The sequence below is a fragment of the Salvelinus fontinalis genome, chromosome 35, assembly GCF_029448725.1.
Source record: "Salvelinus fontinalis isolate EN_2023a chromosome 35, ASM2944872v1, whole genome shotgun sequence".
NCBI lineage: Eukaryota > Metazoa > Chordata > Actinopteri > Salmoniformes > Salmonidae > Salvelinus > Salvelinus fontinalis.
This window is the reverse complement of record NC_074699.1, coordinates 17,978,349-17,998,126: the sequence shown is the minus strand read 5'-3', so window position 1 is coordinate 17,998,126 and position 19,778 is coordinate 17,978,349. Positions and strand designations below refer to the sequence as shown.

The window sequence follows — 19,778 nt, the reverse complement described above, 5'->3', positions numbered from 1 at the left end:
ACCACACTAAAGCTCACACAAAGCCCAGGCCAGGTGTAACAGTATAACTTTAAACCGTCCCCTCGCCCTGACACGGGCGCGAACCAGGGACCCCTGCACACATCAACAACGGTCGCCCACGAAGCATCGTTACCCATCGCTCCACAAAAGCCGCGGCCCTTGCAGAGCAAGGGGCAACCCTACTTAAAGTCTCAGAGCAAGTGACGTAACTGATTGAAATGCTACTAGCGCGTACCCGCTAACTAGCTAGCCATTTCACATCCGTTACACTCACCCCCCTTTCAACCTCCTCCTTTTTCCGCAGCAACCAGTGATCCGGGTCAACAGCATCAATGTAACAGTATAACTTTAAACCGTCCCCTCGCCCCGACACGGGCGCGAACCAGGGACCCCCTGCACACATCAACAACGGTCGCCCACGAAGCATCGTTACCCATCGCTCCACAAAAGCCGCGGCCCTTGCAGAGCAAGGGGCAACCCTACTTAAAGTCTCAGAGCAAGTGACGTAACTGATTGAAATGCTACTAGCGCGTACCCGCTAACTAGCTAGCCATTTCACATCCGTTACACAGGCACCCCCAACCCCCTCTTGACAAGCAGCCTTCACATACCTCATATCAGGGCTAGACTTCCATTAACCTGCAGCCCCCTTTTAATGTATTACTTTGGATGCAGCTTTAAACTATCAATCCACTTTCATTAAGAGTACGAATCCTGCCTATTACCAATGTCTCTCCTAAGGTATGACAAAAATAATAATGGCCTGCTGCTGTAAACAATTCTGAGGGCTGTGTTAACCTGTTTGGTCTGCAGGGGCAGTATTGAGTAGCCAGATAAAAGGTGCCCATTTCAAACAGCCTCGTACTCAATTCTTGCTCGTACAATATGCATATTATTAATACTATTGGATAGAAAACACTCTCTAGTTTCTAAAACCGTTTGAATTATATCTGTGAGTAAAACAGAACTAATTTGGCACAAACTTCCTGACCAGGAAGTAGAAAGTCTGAAATCGAGGCTCTGTTCTGGGTCCTGCCTATAAATGGGCATGATACGTATTAGTATACATGCACCTCATACACCTTCCCCTGGATGTCAAGAGGCGGTGAGAGAAGAAATGGAGTGTTTATCTTGGTCTGAAGTAGAATAAAAGCTCTTGGAATGACGTGTCACCCATTTCCTGTTTTCAGGAAGGCGCGAGAAGGAACCTGGATTTGCCTTCTGATAAGCTGCCGTTATGGACGACTAATATCTCCGGCTTTGATTTTATTTGATACATGTGACCATATCATCGTAAAGTATGTTTTTTCAATATAGTTTAATCAGATTATTGAAATTTTTTCGGGAGTTTTGCCGTGTTCCGTTCTCTTCCGTTTGTTGACATGGAGAGATTCGTGCCACTTGGCTAGTGTGCTTGCTAAATTGAGAGGGAAAGAGGCCGTTCTAAATCCAAACAATGATTGTTCTTGACAAAGGACCCCTTGTCCAACATTCTGATGAAAGATCATCAAAAGTAGGAAACATTTTATGATGCTATTTCATATATCTGTCGTACATGTGAACTAGTCGTCGGCGCCCAGCTTTTGGGTACTCTAGCTATACCGAAGCTGTATGTCGTAATGAAGTTATTTTTAGAATTCTAACACGGCGATTTCATTAAGAACTAATGGATCTATCATTTCCTATACAACATGTATTTTTTAGTTATGTTTATGAATGGCTATTTGGTCAGAATATGTGTGTCAGAAAAAGTGTCAGAAAAATATCCGGACATTGTGGGAAAAAGTAGCTACGTTAGCACAATGTATAACCACTGATTTCAGCTCTTAATATGCACATTTTCGAACAAAACATAAGTGTATGTATAACCTGATGTTATAGGACTGTCATCTGATGAAGAATATCAAGGTTAGTCAAAAATTATATATCTTTTACTGGTTTGTTACGATCGCTAACTTTTGCTGCTGGGAAATGGCATGTGTTTCTGGCTATTGTGGTAAGCTAATATAACGCTATATTGTGTTTTCGCTGTAAAACACTTAATAAATCGGAAATATTGGCTGGAATCACAAGATGCCTGTCTTTCATTTGGTGTACACTATGTATTTTTCAGAAATGTTTTATGATGAGTATTTAGGTATTTGGCGTTGGTGTCTGTAATTATTCTGTCTGCTTTCGGTGCAATTTCTAATTGTAGCTGCAATTTAAACTATGATTTATACCTGAAATATGCACATTTTTCGAACAAAACATAGATTTATTGAATAACATGTTATAAGACTGTCATCTGATGAAGTTGTTTGTTGGTTAGTTTGGTTGGTTCTTGGTTAGTTAGGTTGACTTTGTGCATGCTACCTGTGCTGTGAAAAATGTCTGTCCTTTTTTGTATTTGGTGGTGAGCTAACATAAATATACGTGCTGTTTTCGCTGTAAAACATTTTAAAAATCGGACATGTTGGCTGGATTCACAAGATGTGTGGCTTTCATTTGCTGTATTGGACTTGTTAATGTGTGAAAGTTAAATATTTCTAAAACATATATTTTGAATTTCGCGCCCTGCACTTGAAGTGGCTGTTGTCATATTGTGGCCGGCCTCGGGCTTGCAGCCATGTTACATCTGTGCTTATCGAGCTGAAAAAACAGAAGACGTGTGCTGTTATGTTATTGTCATGTCAGTGTGGCTGTATAGATAAAGCAGATGTGTGCTGTTATGTTATTGTCATGCCAGTGTGGCTGTATAGATAAAGGAGATGTGTGCTGTTATGTTATTGTCATGCCAGTGTGGCTGTATAGATAAAGCAGATGTGTGAAAGAGATTTGCGTCAGTTCAAATCTGGCATCAGGACAAAATGTGATTCAAAGTCACCGAATATATTTTAAGAATTTTAATTAAACTCAAACGATAAATGGTAAATGCAATTTTCGAATATACGGGTTCACTGTATCTCCGCGCAGGGTAGATCAGAGAACTGTGGAATGTACTCAAATAGTAGTTTTTATACTATGACAATTTTATTCTCAACTTGTCCAATTGGCCGATCATAGTAGAGGTTTAGCATGGTTAATACTCTTGCTCCTCCTTTGTGGGCCCCCGAACTTGTCCAAGCCCCTTGGCGTTTTCCTTCGTCCACATCTGGTTGTTGGGTAGAGCAGCTCCGTCCTGTGTCCCCCTCGATTCTTCACTCAAACAATTCCTAATATGGTACTGAACAGTCTCTTCACCTCCCTGGTTGGCCCAGAGTGATGCACCCCTCCCCTCTCCAGACCGTGCACAGCTTTTATGGCCTATGGTGGTCAGTCCTTACACACCTACACACACACCCCCCTCTGTATTGTGTGTGTGTGTAACAAAACAATATTCATCTTCAACCTATATGCTACCCAGCTATAGTGCATAAACATAAATCCTAACATGTGTGATGTGATGTTATTGTCATGCCAGTGTGGCTGTATAGATAAAGCAGATGTGTGCTGTTATGTTATTGTCATGCCAGTGTGGCTGTATAGATAAAGCAGATGTGTGCTGTTATGTTATTGTCATGCCAGTGTGGCTGTATAGATAAAGCATTATTAACAATTATTTGAACACTATTATTGTAATTCCACCCCCAAAATTCAGACAAAACAAAAAACAGAAACATTAACATCAAGACATAGGTACAGTACTATAAACATTGTCAAGACAGACCAACAAAGATGATAAAGATCCCATTTAGTAGAGAGGCTACTCTTTCAGAGACGTGTAAGCATATTAGAAGGGTACACTCTTTCATTATATGAGGTCAAAAGCACCCAGCTTGCACATTTCCTAGATGTCAGTGCGATATACCTAAACACCCCAGTAGGCAGGCTGATGTTTAGACTGTCAGTGTAATCACATATCATCAGTTGAGGTAGGAGATTCACATGTTTAATGAGTCAGGAACAGAGCTGCTTTGCCTTGTCATTCGCAGCTGATGTGACATAAAGTCAGTGATAAACAGGGCTCTGGTGATTGATCGAAGGAGAGAGTGACACCTATAGCAAGAGAATCCGTGCAATATCAACAGATGTGATGCCAGAGTGGGCATTAAAATGTGGCCAGTAGATGGCACAATACGTAACTTCTTGTGTGGCTGTTTCACTATTAGGCTCAATGCCTTTATGTTTCTGTTCATGGATAAATCAGGAAACTTAGACATAACAAAATAAACAGTACAAATATGTTTTTTAAACTGGAACTGTTTATTGCATCAAAATAATACATCTGTGGGGAATATCCCCAGTAATTCACAGGTTATAGACTTGTAACTCATACACCAATGGGGGATGTATCAGTTAGGAGGCCTCTTTATAACACCCTAGCTTGAGTCATAATGTTCTGAGCTACATGATTTTGCCCAACATCCATCTTATCAATGTGACCTAATATAACTGAGCCAAGCTATTTTGTTTTATCACACTGAACATCATTTCATTTAGTACCCCACCACTTTAGACTTTATTGGGTGTTAATGAATTTAATCAAACTCACTGACCTTTTTATACATTTATAGATTTCTTTTCATGACACATTACATTTCAACAACAGGGTGATATCACATGGAGAGAAATCGGGAGTCAAATGATATCTGACATAGCTCTGTATTATGTGGGTTATTACTCCACCCGGGTAATGTTTGTACTTTCAGTCTGGTTTTAGAGGGACATCTTTGTATCGCTGCTTCAACTATATGAAAAAAGGTCAACTCTTCCTTGTACTGATGTGCCATGTTAAGACCAGGTAGTAGAAACAGAAAGAGATACAGATACTTGTATTGCTGTAGGCCACATGGCATTGGTTGATATTCTATGACCCTTATTTCTATGTATGACCCCCATACATCTTGGGGGGGTTCAGGTACGGGGTGTGTCTGAGCTGGGCTGCTGGATGGGGACTATTGAATGCTGAAATATAGGCTGGAGGAAGAGACCCAGGGTTCCAGTCACACACACTATTATAAAGATCCACAGGAACATACGGTCCACCACCATTGCCACATACTTCCAGTCCTCGATCACCTGGGACCACAGAAAACAAGGTATGGTCACATTACTGTCATGTTCATTCAGTAACACCTGCGGCATGCAGAAATTGGGTATGGAGTACAATATGTGATTGATGAGTTTAAAAGTGATGCAAATGTAATATAAGATGAAGAAACAAAGAGAAAGCACCAGTGTAAATATTACTGAGCCAGACCTTGTAGCAGCTACTGACCCTTTCACCCCTCTCCTCTGCTGTCCTCGGCAGTTTTTGAAGGTGGACATTTTTCAAGCCTGGTCACCTCACTTTTACATTGATTTACTTATGAAAACAATCTATTACAACAGTCTGGGTTATTTTACTGGATTGTATTCTCAACTACCCCACATCCCAGTATTCTTCATTCCTGGTCTTTGAGGACCACAGCGTGTGCAGGCTTTTGTCCTAGCCCAGCACTTACACAACTGGTCCAGCTGATCAAGGTCATGATCATTAGCGGAGCCAGGTGTTAAAAGTACTAAGCTGTACACACTACGTCTCTCCAGGACCAATGATAAAAAACACTGCTTTGAGTCCTAACTCCAGCTCATTTCACAACACTAACCCCACTGACATGGTCATGGTTCACTTACATTCTGGTTATCATCGTCCCCCATCATGTGATCAGCCACAAAGCGGACCCCGTCCACTGCCTCCTGAACATCTCCCCCCCAGTCTGGGCTGCCTCTCTGGCGGAGGTCCTGGGAGGAGGGGAAGCTGTTGGGCAGGAACTCGGTGGAGCGGGCCTCCCCCTTCCTGAAGGTGTGGGTGTATCCCAGCGGAGCTGTGACTTTGTTGTAAAAGTGTCCCGGGGAGGAGAAGGCCGGGGCAGAGGAGGCTGTTTTGGACATGGCGGTGGCAGGGTAGCCCAGGTCCGCCAGGATGGATCTGCGAGCTCGGAGTTGTCTCTGCTGGCGTAGCCGCTGGCGGGCAGAGTTATTCTTCGGGCGTCTCATGAAGAGCAGATGGGGCAGCTTGTTGAGGAACACTACCTTGACCCAGGAGGGCATGGTGTGTGTGCTGGGGGAGCGGTGGTGCACGTTGAGAACACACACACTGGTGATGATGGAGAAGGTCACCAGCACCATGGTGAACATCAGGTACTTCCCGATCAGAGGCACGTCCAGCGAGGTGGGAGGGACGATCTTGGAGATCAGGAGGAGGAACACAGTGAGGGCCAGGAGGACTGAGATACACAGAGTCATCTTCTCCCCACAGTCAGATGGCAGGTAGAAGACCAGGATGGCCAGAGAGGTGATGAGGACACAGGGGATGATTAGGTTGATGGTGTAGAACAGCGGCTTCCTCTTGATGATGAAGTCATAGGTGAGGTCCACGTAGGTAGGATCCAGAGGGTTAACTGTTCGCCTGCCCGGCAGGGCCAAGATGTCCCATTCCCCACTGGGAGTGAAGTCGTCCATGCTGGCCACCCCTGACTTCAGGACCAAATCGAGCTCGGTGTGGTCATAGGTCCATGACCGGAACTTGAGCGTGCAGTTCTGCTGGTCAAAGGGGAAGTGCTTGACCTCGATCTTGCAGGCACTCTTATAGATGGCCGGAGGGAGCCAGAAGATGCTGCCGTTGAACTGGACAATGGCATTGGTGAAGACTGTTACCTCATAGGTTCCATCCGCACTATGGAGAGAGTGATGAGGGAGGTAGGGGGAGAGGACTCCATTACAGAAACTTATTATGTCTTTATGAGAAAATGTATTACAATCACAAGTTAGATTTTCATGATCCGTAAATTACATGAGAAAATGTGTTCATCATTTGGAAAATGTATCTGGACAATGAATAATGCTTACTTACTTGTTATAGAGCACAATATCAGGTAGCCAGATGTGTCTGGAAGGAATACGTAGCTTGTCAATGCCATCATATTGAGAAGGGTCCCATGATAGCCTGTAGTCATCCCAGTGCTGGAGAGACAGGGGGTTACATATTTAACATTTTAGTCATTTAGCAGAGCGACTTAGACGAGCAATTAGGGTTAAGTGTCTTGTTCAAGGACACATAGAGAGAAGTTTCACCTAGTCAGCTCGGGGTTTCGAACCAGCGACCTTTCGGTTACTGACCCAACGCTCTTAAATGATTGGCTACCCTCACTGTTCTGACTGTTGCACTCAGTCACATAAGGACTCTCTCCCAACACCAGATCATTCCCAATTACACACTTAATTATCATTGAAATGAAAAGTGGTGAATGGTGTGGGCACAATTATCAGTCTGTTCTGTTCCGGATTGTCTGAGTCAGAGGCATGGTTCTGCTTTAATTCAGGTTCAGTGACAAGGACACTGGAGCTGGAGACGGACGAGAGGACAGACTGAGTAATGAATGATTAATAGGATAGGACCATAATCTTCCCACTTACCTGTGTGAGCCAAACATTCGTGGTCATAATCTGCTCTCTCTCATTCTGGAAAGGAAAATGACATTGTTAGCTTCATTTAAAAACAGACTATTTACTATACGATACACAAAGCACGTTTAATGACAAAACTCAGACACACGTACAGACTCCAGCACACATGCATTCCTCTAGTGCACATACTTGATTTAGAAGAGAGTAAAAGTGAGAAATGTGTTTCCACGCTGAATAAATTCCCTGCACATGGGGTCAATTGTTAAGATAAATGACACCCTCGCCTGGAACACATCTGCCATCTGAGCGCCGTTGGACCTGTTGATAAATCCCCAGAGCGCTTGCATCAACTCTGAACAGCAAGTAAAACGAACACCCCTACAAAGGAGTAGGCAGCAGAGTGGGCAAACCTCCAATGTACGCAGCAGCACAATGCTTTAAAACAAATATTTCACACTTCTCATACCATTACACTTTACAGGACATTCAAATTTCAATTACCAAAGAAGAGGAGGACAATAAGAGGCCATAAACAGAGGATGTATGTGTCCTGCTGTTATTCTCTGGGCCATGCCAGGGCTGAAAGGAAGGGAGGGACCCTGTAAATCAGTGTGGAACTCCAACGTCCTCTCCTGCGGCAGCTTTACAGCTCCTTCTAACGCAATGTGCTGAAGTTTCAATCTGGACATGACAGAGATGGAGAGCATAGCCCTGCCAGATCCATCCTATACCCATGCTGTCATTAGGGCCAGGGCCTTTCAGTAAAATTTGTGTAAGTAATTAACATGGTTGCCACTGGCTCCTCTGAGCTCTGCTCTCATTTTCTGTTTTCTCATCTCTGCTCTCTCCTCTCCCTCTGTGGTCTCACTCATCTGCCCCATCTCTCCTCTCTGTCTCAGGGCCTCTAACTGGCTCTAGGGAATGGCTATCATGAGACTCACCACACTGATGAGTTGGGCCAGGGACACCTGTAGTTTGACAGTGACCCGCTCTGTCCTGTTCACAGCTGGGCGGATCAGCTTGTTGTAGCGATCCTTTCCCAGCAGACAGTTCATCAGACGCTCCTCTGAGTCCGCACAACTGCCACCTATGGATAGAGTCAACAGTGATTTGGAGATAGTTACGGGAAATAGTCACAGTTGTTACCTTTATTGCAATTGTGTTATAACAATGACAAAACTAGATTACCGTGCGATTAAAAAAAAGACCCACTGGCTGTATCTGCTGTGTTTAGTCACTGGTTTTATAGCTGGACTGTCACGCCTGTCTTTTTATGTTGTTTCATGGAGCATGTTTTATAGCTGGACTGTCACGCCTGTCTTTTTATGTTGTTTCATGGAGCATGTTTTATAGCCCAGTGTGGACTGGATGAAAACTGTGTTGCTGACTCTGCAGTGTTTCAGTCTTTCAGCTCCCCAACCCAGGACAAAGAGGAGCAGAACAAAACACCTACTGTGACACTTCCTGGTTTTTATACCCTTTGTACCTGGAGGTGTATAATAGCACTCCAAACAAACTGCATACTAAAGTGTGAGACAGACTCCCACAGGGGAGAATGCATGTCTGATAGGGCTTGGGCTTTGTTAAATATATAGTAAAAAAATATATGAGGGACTTGGAGCTATCTGCATAATAATTAACATCCGGGATATGGGAGGGGAGCTGTTTCTGCAGAGTGTTAAAGTTCACAGCCATGAATACCATCACATGAACCAAACCAGCACACCCTCTGCTCCTTGATAAACAACGCGCAAGTCAGTTTACCCCCCCCCCCCCCCCCCCTGAGGGAGGAAGGACAGGGAGGCGTAGATGATAAAACGCTCTCTCTTCGACCAACAACCCTCTCTTCCCCCACCTGCCCTCCTCTATAGTGAGTAATGCTCTGTCATACATTAGCAGTGAGTAGTTGAGTAGCCCAGTCAGGATAAATTATTTTGGAGAAAAATGCTTAGTTAAATGGTACATGCCCTGGAGTAATCTTTACAATAGCTGCTAAGACTGTTGCACTGAAAAATATTAATTTGTAGATTCATGATTTGGTATTTGGTATTTGGTATTTTATTAGGATCCCCATTAGCTGTTGCGATAGCAGCAGCTACTCTTCCTGGGGTCCACACAAAACATGAAACATGAAATAATACTGAACATTAATAGACAAGAACAGCTAAAGGACAGAACTACATACATTTAAAATGTTACATAGCCTACATTTCCGTACATACAAACAATATCTAGCTCAAATAGGGGAGAGGCGTTGTTTTTTTTAAACCCAATTTGCTGTTTACTTGAGCAATCTTTGATGGAAGGGAGTTCCATGCAATAATGGCTCTATATAATACTGTACATTTTCTTACATTTGTTCTGGATTTGGGGACTGTGAAAAGGCCCCTGGTGGCATGTCTGGCGGGATAAGTGTGTGTGTGTCAGTGCTGTGTGTAAATTGACTATGCAAACAATTTGGAATTTTCAATAAATTGTTTCTTATAAAAACTTGAAGTGATGCAGTCTGACTCTCCTCTACTTTTAGCCAAGGGAGACTGGCATGCATAGTATTGATTCACATTTATGGATAATGGTAGCTAAAAATAAGATACATGTTTTGACTATAGATCTCTTCCAAATAGTGTATTATCAGACAGGCCCATGTGCCAGTTTGTGCCAGGCAATTACCACAAATCCTAATTATCGAGGTATGTAGAGTTGAGAGTTGAGAGTGTCCAACAGGACTCCCTCATAGACTGGTGCATGTTTCCATGGCTCCCCTATCATCAGTCACTTGGCTGGACCCCCATCAAACACAATGGGTCCTCTACAAGACAGATGGCATATTGTCAAAGCCCTGGGAGGCTGCTGTCAAACATCCACACTCTTTACCCAGAGGTGAAGGGTACTGGCCAGTGGGAGAGCAGGCAATTCAAACTAGTAATCACTACCTGCTGAGAAGGGCTATTACACACTGTGTGTGTGTGTGTGTGTGTGTGTGTGTGTGTGTGTGTGTGTGTGTGTGTGTGTGTGTGTGTGTGTGTGTGTGTGTGTGTGTGTGTGTGTGTGTGTGTGTGTGTGTGTGTGTGTGTGTGTGTGTGTGTGTGTGTGTGTGTGTGTATCAACTGGGTCTTGAAAGGGGAGACAGGCTATAGGGAGGTCAGAGACCTGGCAGTGTGGTGCCAGGACAACAACCTCTCCCTCAATGTGAGCAAGACAAAGGAGATGATCATGGACTACAGGAAAAGGAGGGCTGAACAGGCCCACATTAACATCGATGGGGCTGTAGTGGAGTGGGTTGAGAGTTTCAAGTTCCTTGGTGTCCACATCACCAACAAACTATCATGGTCCAAACACACCAAGACAGTCGTGAAGAGGGCACGACACCACCTTTTCCCCCTCAGGAGACTGAAAAGATTTGGCATGGGTCCTCAGATCCTCAAAAAGTTCTACAGCTGCACCATCGAGAGCATCCTGACCGGTTGCATCACCGCCTGGTATGGTAACTGCTCGGCATCTGACCGTAAGGCGCTACAGAGGGTAGTGCATATGGCCCAGTACATCACTGGGGCCAAGATTCCTGCCATCCAAGACCTATACACTAAGGGGTGTCAGAGGAAGGCCCAAAAAATTATCAAAGACTCCAGTCACCCAAGTCATAGACTGTTCTCTCTGCTAGACTGTTCTCTCTGCGCTCCGGTACCACACATGGCAAGTGGTACCGGAGCGCCAAGTCTAGGTCCAAAAGGCTCCTTAACAGCTTCTACAACCAAGCCATAAAACTGCTGAACAATTAATCAAATGGCTATTTACATTGACACTGTTTATTATCTATGCATAGTCACTTTATCCCTACCTACTTGTTCAAATGACCTTGACTAACCTGTACCCCCGCACATTGACTCGGTACCGGTACCTCCTGTATATAGCCTCCTTATTGTTATGTCATTTTCTTGTGTTACTTTTTTTTTTCTTAACTCCATTTCTTGAACTGCTTTGTTGTTTATGTCTTACTTATGCTTGTAAGTAAGCATTTCACGGTAAGGTGCTGTACACCTGTTGTATTCGGCGCATGTGACAAATAACATTTGATTTGATTTGAATGTGCATGCCTTTTAATGGCAACACTTTAAAAGTGTGACATTGACATTATGTTGATTGGCAGCAGAGGGCAGCGGTGTTAATACAGTGACTGAATCGGCAACGGTTGACTTTTAAAAAGGTCACTCTGCTCTATGCTTCAAAATACTGCATTCTCAAAAATTGCATCCATGACGAAATTGGGAGGTGCATAATAACCCTGTCTTTTGACCCAATAGAAACAGCAGGCAAAAAACATCCTGTCATCTGGATTTCAGTAAAGGCCCTCAAGACATGCCAGAGGTCCTACTGATTACAGAACACTGTGGCATTTATCTGTATGGTTAGAATATTACTGCCAGGTTCTCCATGCTGAGCACATACAGACTATGTAGCCTGGTCACCAGCCAGGTCTGTGTGCTTTAGCCAGTTCCCCTGGCTTTATTTTCAGGCCATACATGTTATGACAACGTACCAACAAGACAGAGTGGACAAGTAAAAAGATACACATAGCATCTATCCCAGCTGTCAAATATGCTTGCAAGAAGGTGCTGTAAGGGCCTCCCGGGTGGGGCAGTGGTCTAGGGCACTGCATCGCAGTGCTAGCTGTGCCACCAGACACTCTGGGTTTGCGCCCAGGCTCTGTCGCAGCCGGCCGCGACCGGGAGGTCCGTGGGGCGACGCGCAATTGGCCTAGCGTCGTCCGGGTTAGGGAGGGTTTGGCCGGTAGGGATATCCTTGTCTCATCGCGCACTAGCGACTCCTGTGGCGGGCCAGGTGCAGTGCGCGCTAACCTGGCCGCCAGGTGCACGGTGTTTCCTCCGACACATTGGTGCGGCTGGCTTCTGGGTTGGATGCGCGCTGTGTTAAGAAGCAGTGCGGCTTGGTTGGGTTGTGTTTCGGAGGACGCATGGCTTTCGACCTTCGTCTCTCCTGAGCCCGTACGGGAGTTGTAGCGATGAGACAAGATAGTAACTACTAACAATTGGATACCACAAAATTGGGGGTAAAAAAGAAATTCAAAGAAGGAAAAAAAAGAAAGAAAAAAGAAGAAGGTGCTGTAAATGGCCAGTGTACTGTATAGGCAAAGTGTGATGTGTGATATATGATCCTTTACTCTCCCAGTGACTTCCCTCTCTTCCTGAGCTCCTTCATCAGTGTTATTGTGGTTGTCATGACCATTTGTTGGAAACCTTTTAACCAAACTCCTCCTCCAACCACAGCACAGTGAATACACACAACATGTTTTCTATGATAATACCCAGAATGCCCTTATGACTGATTGTAAAGGCTACTGAAACATAATAGGTTTGACTTTTCCCACATTTTGTTACGTTACAGCCTTATTCTTTCTTTCCTCATCAATCTACAAACAAAATAAAATCTGAGCCTTTACTCAGTACTTTGTTGAAGAACCTTTGGCAGAGATTACAGCATCAAGTCTTCTTGGGCATGACGCTACAAGCTTGGCACACCAGTGTTTGGGGAGTTTCTCCCATTCATCTCTGCAAATCTAGTCAAGCTCTGTCAGGTTGGATGGGGAGTGTTGCTGCACAGCTATTTTCAGGTCTTTCCAGAGATGTTCGATCGTTGTCTTGGCTGTGTGCTTAGGGTCGTTGTATTGTTGGAAGGTGAACCTTCGCTCCAGTCTGAGGTCCTGAGTGCTCTGGAACAGGTTTTCATCAAGGATCTCTCTGTACTTTGCTCCATTCATCTTTGCCTCGATCATGACTAGTCTCCCAGTCCCTGCCACTGAAAAACATTCCCAAAGCATGATACTGCCACCACCATGCTTCAACGTAGGGATGGTGCCAGGTTTACTCCAGACGTGACGCTTGGCATTCAGGCCAAAGAGTTCAATCTTGGTTCCATCAGACCAGAGAATCTTGTTTCTCATGTTCTGAGAGTCTATAAGAGCCTTTTGGCAAACTCCATGTGGGCTATCATGTGCCTTTTACTGAGGAGTGGCTTCCGTCTGGCCACTCTACCATAAAGGCCTGATTGGTGGGGTGCTACAGAGATGGTTGTCCTTCTGGAAGGTTCTCCCGTCTCCACGGAGGAACTTTAGAGCTCCGTCAGAGTGACCATCAGATTCTTGGTCACCTCCCTGACCAAGGCCCTTCTCCCCCAATTGCTCAGTTTGGCTGAGCGGCCAGCTCTAGGAAGAGTCTTGGTTGTTCCAAACTTCTTCCATTTAAAAATGATGGAGGCCACTATGTTCTTGAGGACCTTCAATGCTGCAGAAATGTTTTGGTACCATTCCCCAGATCTGTACCTCAACACAATCCTGTCTCTGAGCTCTACGGGCAATTCCTTCGACCTGACATGCACTGTCAATTGTGGGATCTTATATAGTATATATATGTACAATCAATTGAATTTACCACAGATGGACTCCAAATCAATCAAACATCTCAAGGATGATCAATGGAAACAGGATGCACCTGAGCTCAATATCTAGTCTGATAGCAAAGGGTCAGAATATCATTTTAATACATTTGTAAACATTTCTAAAAACCTGTTTTCACTGTGTCATTATGGAGTATTGTGTGTAGATTGCTGAGAATTTTATTTATTTTATCAATTTTAGAATAAGGCTGTAACGTAACAAAATGTGGAAAAAGTCAAGGGGTCTGAATGTTTTCCGAAGGCACTGTATATACAAAAGTATGTGGACACCCCTTTCAGCCACACCCATTGCTGACAGGTGTATAAAATCAAGCACACCGCCATGCAATCTCCATAGACAAACATTGGCAGTAGAAAGGCCTTACTGAGGAGCTCAGTGACTTTCAACGTGGCACCGTCATAGGATGCCACCTTTCCAACAAGTCAGTTTGTCAAATTTCGAAGTGGAAACGTCTAAGAGCAACAACGGATCAGCCAAGAAGTAGTAGGCCACACAAGCTCACAGAACGTCTTTCCTCTGTTGCAACACTCACTACCGAGTTCCAAACTGCCTCTGGAAACAACATCAGCACAAGAACTGTTCGCTGGGAACTTCATAAAATGGGTTTCAATGGCTGAGCAGCCACACACAAGCCTAGGATCACCATGCGCAATGCCAAGCGTCGGCTGGAGTGGTGTAAAGCTTGCCACCAGTGGAAACGCGTTCTCTGGAGTGATGAATCACACTTTACCATCTGGTAGTCTGATGGACAAATCTGGGTTTGGCGGATGCCAAGAGAACGCTACCTGCTTGAATGCATAGTGCCAACCTTAAAGTTTGGTGGAGGAGGAATAATCATTTCTGGGGCTGTTTTTCATTGTTCGTGCTAGGCCCCTTAGTTCCAGTGAAGGGAAATCTTAACACTACAGCATACTAGACATGCTAGACAATTCTGTGGTTCCAACTTTGTAGAAACAGTTTGGGGAAGGCCCTTTCCTGTTTCAGCATGACAATGCCCCCCTGCACAAAGCGAGGTCCATACAGAAATTGTTTGTCGAGATCGGTGTGGAAGAACTTGATTGACCTGCACAGAGCCCTGACCTCAACCCCATCAAACACATTTGGGATGAATTGGACTGCCAACTGTGAGCCAGGCCTAATCGCCCAACATCAGTGCCCGACCTCACTAAAATTAAATGGAAGCAAGTCCCTGCAGCAATGTTCCAACACCTAGTGGAAAGCCTTCCCAGAAGAGTGGAGGCTGTTATAGCAGCAAAGGGGGGACCAACTCCATATTTATGCCCATGATTTTGGAATGAGATGTTCGATATGAGATGTTACGTATGGTATGGTTACATAAGCCAGAAGGTTATTTAAGACAAAAAATGAAAGGTGGGTGGGCATATAATGCAAACATCTAGCAACCCAAAGGTTGTATTTTCGAATCTCATAACTAACAACTTTTGCATTTTAGTTAATTGCCAACTTTTCAACTGATTACTACTTTTAGATACTTTGCAAATATTTAACATATTTGTTAACCCTTCCCCTAACCCTTTAACCTAACTCGTAACCTTAACCCTAACCCCTAGCCTAGGTAATGTTAGCCAGCTAGCTAATATTATCGTTAGCCACGAAACTAACGTTAGTCACAACAAATTGAAATTCTTAACATATCATATGTTTTGAAGACTCGTAACATTTTGTACATTTGCAAATTCGTAACATATTGTAGGTTTTGCAAATTCGTAACACATCATACGAATTGTAATTAATAACAAATCATGTGAAATGGTTGACAGATATCCACAAATGAATACATGCCATACCAAACATAACATATCATACTAAATGGAGTGTGTCTGATTGAAGTAAATAATATGAAATGCTTTTAGACCAGGTTGGCTGACTAGCCTGTGAATGTGCTTCACTGCTTGTCCTCCTATGTGCGACCTAATAAAGAGTAACACAAATATTGTGTTATTCTCTTGACGGTATTGTATCTAATTGATTTAAGACATATGGTTGTTGAAATGATACAATTCATGTTGAACTATGTTCCTCTCTGATAATAAAAAAAACGTACTCATGGAAACTTGGCTAACATGAAATTAAATAATGTATTACATGCACTGTAGGTGAATTACAAAAGTGAACCACATTTCTGAAGGTACAATTATAACAACATCAGCAAGAACAACAACCCATTGTAGAGAGAATGTTTTTCAACTGAACTGACAATGCAATCGAAATTCACATACATGAAATACTTACATTTAATAAAAGTGAAAAGGAAAGCGAGGAGAGTGAGAGTCCGTGTCATTTTGACAGTGCCACGATATCCATCCGTGTCCTCATTCAGGAAGCCTAATAAGAGTAGGATCTAACGTGCTTACCGAGCATTCCCAAATCCTAAAAAGCTCCATACACGCGCGCCTGTCCGGCTCTAAAAATAACGACACCCGCATTAGTTAGAACAAATGTTTACTGAAAACAGTGGGTCTGTATCAGATCGAGATTTGCAGGTGAGAGGGGATAGAAACGAGACCCTTTCCCCAACATACACCGTTCCACCTTCCTCACTCGTTGCGCATCGCTCTCACACACAAAATGATCTTGGAAAGACTAATTTCTATTTCCATCCTTACATCATTGTTGATATTTAGTCATATGAGCTGTTATAGGATGTAAGCAGGTTTCTGTGATACTACTTCGGCTATAAACAATAACATTTATGACAATAAAAATGATTTGTTTTCTTGATTTATTAACCAACAATAAAATCTATCAAATCTGTATTAATTTTACCATATGTTACCATAGTGACATGGGTTAAATCTAGGCCACTATATGCATGCTACAGTATTAAAAAAATAAATAATACATTATTATTTTCCCAATATCAACCCTGCCTCGTGGATAAATTGCCAAAACACCAATATAGGTCACATGATAACCGAAGTTACTCTACATGAGGATTTCTCACTTAAATGATAATCAAGTATACTGGAGCCTTTTCTTAAATGTTTTATTAGTGTCCATATTGACCATATTAGATGACCAGAAGAGGGTAGGTCCCCTCATCAGATCGAATGAGTGTGATTATTTATCTCTCACTCCCTCTCTCCCTCCCTATACAAGCCTATAGCCCTTCCTCTTTCAGTTACACTACACACTCCCTAATCCAACACTGACACAGAATCTGACATCTCAGTTCAGTTGCTTCTACGTCTGAGTGCTCTGACCAGATAACCACAACTAATTAAACTTGTTTGTTTCCTGCCACACATCTTCTCTAGCTATCATGGCGGATGTGTAATGAGTTGGGTGATTCAGTAACGTCACACAGGTTTGGGGAGGACGTTTGCAATGTCCAGTGATATGTTGGGTGATAAACAACCCTGTGTTTCTGGATGGGACAGATTTACAGTAGTGGTCCCAAGTCAGTCCAATGGCAGAGCAATTTCAGCCCAGCAGATTTACTATCTGCCCACTGCTTAACGCCTCATTATTATGCCCAATGAAGGAGCTGTATCAGACAGAGAGAGCAAGTCCTTATTGTAATGAACAACAAACACATTGCATCTAACTTTCTGGTATTGTTTTCCTTTTAAGATTTCCTCGATTGTATCACTGTTGATGATATCTGGAAATGTGCATGTACACCCTGTTGCTAGCCCCAATTCAAACTTGTGCTCTGATATCTGTTTCACTGATTTCTGCTCTCGTAAAAGCCAGGGTTTTCTGCACGTTAACACTAGAAGCTTATTACCTAAAATGGATCAATTGAAAGTGTGGGTTTACAGCTCCAATCTAGATGTGTTGGTCATTACTGAGACGTGGTTAAGGAAGAGTGTTTTGAATACTGATGTTAACCTTTCTGGTTATAACCTTTTTCGGCAAGACAGATCTTCCAAAGGTGGGGGAGTGGCAATCTTTACCAAGGATCACCTTCAGTGCTCGGTTGTCTCCACCAAGTCTGTCCCCAAACAATATGATTAGCTGGTTTTAAGCATTACACTTTCAAATAGCTCTTTGTTGACTATTGCTGGGTGTTATCGTTCTCCATCAGCACCAGCCTGTACCCTACCCACCCTAAACTCTCTCCTGGCCCCTTACACTAAGTCTGAATTTGTCCTGCTAGGTGACCTAAACTGGGATATGCTTAAACCACCTGACTAAGTCCTAAAGCAATGGGACTCCCTAAATCTTTCTCAGATTATTACCAATCCCACAAGGTATGACTGAAAAACACCCAGAAAAGGCTACTCTCCTTTGTTATCCTCACAAATAATCCTGATAGGGACCAGTCTGGTGTTTTCTCTAATGACCTTAGTGATCACTGTTTTACAGCCTGTGTTCCTATTGGCTGCTCAGTGAAACGTCCTGTCCTGATTTGTCATAGAAGCTTGCTAAAAAACTGTAATAAGCAAGTCTTTGTTCATGACCTGGGGTCTCATTTATAAACGTTGCATAGGCACAAAAGAAGGCTTATGCCACTTTCTAAGCAAACTTGGACACTTTGATCCATACGTACGCACATAAACTGGAGAAATTAGAAACTGCGACTCAGATGGCACAAGGATGAAACTCGAGAAACACTTTGAAATTGATACCATTGTGTAAAATAAATCAAAAACATTACCTCTCACGTATTATATATGAAGAGTTCCCTGGAGTACACACAAAAAAAAACATGATTTAGGATAAATACAAACGGAGATCTGCTTTTGCAAAAGAACCCCTCAAATGTTGTACAGTTTAATCGGGAATCATATTTAATTGGATCTGTAATTATTAAACAATACTTGCATGTTGTGAAATGTATTCTCATAAATAATAAGGTGAACAATAGGACAAATTACGTTTAAACTGATGCCGCTTTCGATGCCTCGGTCGGGCAGATACGAGTGCACAGTTTCATATATTGTTATCACATGTTCGTTGCGCAGAACTGTCAATGTGATAATGGCCCTGCCATTGTCAGTTACAATCAGGGTAATTACCACACCTGAAGGTGAATACGCAATTGGGTAGCTTTGACGATCAAATGGGTGGGTATAAAAAGCCATGCAATTATGCATAATGACGCACAATGGCTGCTTTGACACTGTTGGAAGATTTGGCGAATTTCTGAGAGGGTCCGATGTTCTGAATTTTCAGAGACCAGCTACATTTACTGGCCAATGATAATGAGTGGCTTATGAGCCGGTTCCGATTACCAAGACCTTTTGGCCTCCACTTTTATGTCGGACCATTTTTTCCCCTTTTTTGTCTGAGAGGGTCAGACCTTCTGAGCCAGCAGCATTCACAGCGTCCGCCTCATGCTGCCACTCTAACGCCTTTTTGGCATTTGTAATGTCCGCCAAACAATATCTTTGTTCTTGCTTTAACCTCCCCTACAAGAACTTCCAAATTTCTTTTTTTAGCTTTTCTGTTGGGATTTACAGTCATTGTTGTCACGCAGTCATTACGGATTAATATTAGGGGCGTTTCACTGACTATTTATAGGCAACTATGGGAATTAAAGGGGTGGGACAAGACGCTACCTCACGTGCGCCGAATTTCGAGTTGATTGTGATTTATAAAGTGAAACCGGGGTGGGACGTGCATGCGCACTGTAAATCAGAATACGTCCATATGCGTGAATCCTCCGCACAGCTTCATAAATGAGGCCCTTGGCCTCTGTAAATTGGTATAGAATCAGCTTGATCCCCTCTGTCGAAGAAGCTTGGACCTAATGTTTTGATATCTTCAGTGATATTGTTAACAAACACGCCTCCATGAAGAAAATGAGAATTAAAAACAGGTTCAGCCCCTGGTTCGACTGTGATCTTGCAGAGTTACTCCACCTCAAGAATTGCATTTGGTGAAAGTCTCGGCACAAGCATACTCAGTGAGAAATAAGTGCACTCAG

At 43.3% G+C, this 19,778-nt stretch overlaps 1 protein-coding gene across 1 annotated transcript; it reads right to left on the bottom strand.

The window, feature by feature from the left end:
- Window positions 1-4,223: 4,223 nt before the first annotated feature.
- Window positions 4,224-16,446, bottom strand: LOC129834426 (neuronal acetylcholine receptor subunit beta-4-like). The gene is made up of 6 exons (XM_055899396.1): window positions 16,136-16,446; window positions 8,352-8,497; window positions 7,420-7,464; window positions 6,857-6,966; window positions 5,638-6,679; window positions 4,224-5,040 (listed from the first exon to the last, which is right to left on the bottom strand). Exons 1-6 carry the CDS (start codon window positions 16,182-16,184, stop codon window positions 4,876-4,878), a joined length of 1,557 nt encoding a protein of 518 aa, XP_055755371.1. The 5' UTR covers window positions 16,185-16,446; the 3' UTR covers window positions 4,224-4,875.
- Window positions 16,447-19,778: the final 3,332 nt, after the last annotated feature.